General features: G+C 36.9%; 1 protein-coding gene across 1 annotated transcript in view; it reads left to right on the top strand.

The window, feature by feature from the left end:
• The window catches only part of UTP18 (UTP18, small subunit processome component), a 32046-nt gene that overhangs the window by 10699 nt on the left and 17905 nt on the right, over positions 1-3442 (top strand). The window contains exons 8-10 of the mRNA XM_023533504.1: positions 266-354; positions 1063-1188; positions 1283-1457. Of these exons, the coding sequence (XP_023389272.1) occupies positions 266-354; positions 1063-1188; positions 1283-1457 (390 nt within the window). The remainder of the gene's footprint in view (positions 1-265; positions 355-1062; positions 1189-1282; positions 1458-3442) is intronic.

Below are 3442 nucleotides of genomic sequence, written 5' to 3'. Positions count from 1 at the left end.
TCATCCTTCTTTAGTCACCATCTGTGAATGTGTTTTTTATTCCAGAGTCAGGCTTTGATTTGAACCATATATATTGAGTTTGTGTCATCTCTTTTCTCTCCTTAAAATTTATTTCGCTGTTTTACTTTTACCAATTGCAGCTTAAATAAAGTGGTTGAGATTGGGAGGCTGAGAAAGGAGTTGAAGTTTGAACTATAGACATATGGGTAGGTAATGGCCGTCTCATTGATTCTAAAAATAAATCTCGTGGGTTTGTTTGACTTAGATGAAAGTGAAGAGGAGGAAGATGATTTGTTGCAAAGGACTGGGAATTTCATATCCACATCAGCTTCTCTTCCTAAAGGAATCTTAAAGGTGAGAGCCAATGAAGTCAGGCTATCCAGCTGATTACTTCTGAAATCCAGTATGCTTTCCAGTTACAAATGTATGGATTCCTTTTTATCTGTGGGATTAAATGTGTTTGCTGTCATTTTGCCTTGATAAATACTTAAGCTAGTTAAAAAAAATTTTGTTTTTGCAAAAGCGATCAAGAAGATTATGTCCCCAGGAATCTTTTAGGACTCCTATTTGATTTCTCCTTTTGCATTTCTCTTTATTTCTTTTGGTACCAGCCTAGTTTATACTGCTGTCATCTGTCACTCAGTATACTGCAGTGGCTCTGTGACTGGTCTCTCCACTTTCAGCTATAGAACTGTGGAGATGACCACACAGTGCCTCTTATTTTGTGCCATGAATGCAAAGATGCCAGAGTCGGGATTTTAAGAAAAATTTCCCTGGAGATCAAAGTCTCTTAACCCAGATAGTTGTACCTTGGGGAAATGACTGTATCCTGATGCTCTAAACCTTAATGATTTAATCCTCTCATTTGCAGGATGGTGAGAATGGATTCTTGTATAGTAAAATGACTTGCTAGTTGGTAGCAGATTTGTGGTCTTTCAATTACCTTTCCAGTGCACTTTTTTCTGCATATAAACTACTTTATAATGTCTTTTCTTCATGCTTTAAGGAAAATAATGTTAACCTATTTGAATTGATAAAATTCCAGCTTTTATCTTTCCACAGATAAAGAACTGCCAACATGCTAATGCCGAACGTCCCACTGCTGCTCGGATCTCGTCTGTGCAGTTCCATCCTTGTGCACAGGTGGTGATGGTTGCTGGACTAGATAACTCTGTGTCACTATTTCAGGTATGTGTTTTTAAATGACTTGAGGTAAAAAGTGTTTACCAGGATTCAGGGTCTATGGAAATAACCAAAAGGAATGTGTTGTACTTCCTTATAGGTTGATGGAAAAACAAATCCTAAAATCCAGAGCATCTATTTGGAAAAGTTTCCAGTCTTCAAGGCTTGCTTTAGTGCTAATGGAGAAGAGGTTTTAGCCACGAGTACCCACAGCAAGGTGCTTTATGTCTATGATATGCTGGCTGGAAAGTTAATTCCTGTGCATCAAGTGAGAGGTAAGGTTTCTTTGGAACACAAAGCTGGCCAACCCCATCTCCCACCTCCCCCAACCCACAGTTAAGTTCATTTAATGGTATTTACAATTACTTGTTTCCTCTCCATAGAATTATGAAAAAATAAGAGTTTCTTTAGTTTTAGTATTTGGAAAATGTCATTATGTTGTTGAGATAATATATTTGAATGAAACCAGTGAACTAACTTTGTATTGAGCACTTATTATGGAGAAATCAATTTGGAAATATATATCCCCCTAGACCAGAAAAGCACTTGCAAATACTTGTGTGTAAAATTAATGATTGATGCTGCAGAAAGAACATGAGCCATGAGGTAGAAAACCTGAGTTTCAATTCCTTGAACAAATTATTTCACCTCTCTGACCTTCAGGAAATTTGGATACCTTCTAGTTCTTCTGGGGTTTGTTATAGTGGAATTTTGGTTAACTGTCAGAGGAGTGAAAGCACTGCTTTTGGTGGTTGTAATGTAATTTAAAGAATAAAGTACTTAAAAATAAACTTTACCAGGTATAAATTTATGTTTCTTCTGCCTTATCTATTCTTCCCTTGTATTTTCCTACCTCATTACCACAAAATATAGTGACACCATGAATCCTTTGGGAACCAAAGCCCTTGTAATGAGGTTGACTGGGTTAACGTGAGTCCTGGAAAATGGTGTTGGCATGTGCTGCAGCACACTGGCAATGTTCTGTTAAACTGGGCACGTGTGGGGCTGTAAGGGATGGCATAGCTCTGTATAGCCTTTTTTTCTGTTAGTGGCTGAAAATGAGTAAGGCCAACTTTAGAGGTATTTATGTTTATTTTCAGTGTTTCCAATATTCTCTTTCCTGTGTTCCTAGACACCTTTAGTGATCCTTTCCAAGTAGGTTCTTAGTTTATCTAATCATGCTCTAGTGTTTCTCAGACTTTAGTGTGCATATGAATCACCTGGTTACCTTGTTAAAATGCAGATTCTGATTATCTAGGTCTGAGGTGGGGATTGATTTTGCAGTTCTGACAAGCTCACAGGTGATGCTGGTGCTCCATGGACCTTACTTTGAGTTGAAAAGCCTTAAACCATCGTCCTATGTTGAAATAGAAAACATTATATAATGGTTATTTTACATATCATTTCACTAATCAAAGGGAATGGGCTTTGGTTCTTCCTTGCATCCTCTTGAAGGCAAAACAAGGTGTTGGCTAGGGTACAGTTAATGATGTTTACCGTGGATCTGCAGGTATGCCAGAGTGTGTATCTGATCACTGGCTTCTGCTAAGACATGGCATTTATCTTTGCCTCTCAATGTTTTCCTTTCTTTTTTCTCAATAAGTATACCTTGGTAATAATGAGGATAATAATAGTAATATTAAATCACATGTATTTCTTTTTGTGGTGGTATGCTATTGAACATTGTTCTCAGATTTTCAAAATTATAAAACACTAAGTAATTCAAGAAATGAATTAAGACATTAGAATAAGCGGGGAAAATTGCTGATTAATTAGGATATGCAAGCCTTACGCATATGAATATTTGAAACATGAAGACTACAGAATTGATGCAGATGATATATTTGTTCCATTAATTTGTCGGGGTTCATGACCTGGAGTTCATAACATGGGACCAGTGGACATTCAGAATTCTCTGGATAGAGTTCAGGGGCCTTTGAAGTTGGATGGGAAAAACATTACATCTTTATTTTGACTAACCTCTAACTGGAATTGAGCATTTCCTTCAGTTATGAATGTTTTGAGCAACCATTATTTTGAGAAGAGGACCATATACTTCACTAAATTGTCAAAGGGTGAATGCAACCAAAAAGGTTAAGAACCTCAGATAACTAATTCAGAGTCCAGAATTTGACCATTGAGGAATTTCGTCAGGCAGCCGTTTTTGTTTATAGACATTATGGTAAGGTAATCTCCGAGCTTCATTCTCTTTGTAAACTCAAAAGGCCATAAATACTAAAAGAGAGAACTTTTTAAAGCT

Source organism: Pteropus vampyrus, unplaced genomic scaffold (genome assembly GCF_000151845.1).
Source record: "Pteropus vampyrus isolate Shadow unplaced genomic scaffold, Pvam_2.0 Scaffold104, whole genome shotgun sequence".
Lineage (NCBI taxonomy): Eukaryota > Metazoa > Chordata > Mammalia > Chiroptera > Pteropodidae > Pteropus > Pteropus vampyrus.
The sequence above is the reverse complement of the archived record's forward strand: the minus strand, read 5'-3'. Positions and strand labels throughout refer to the sequence as shown.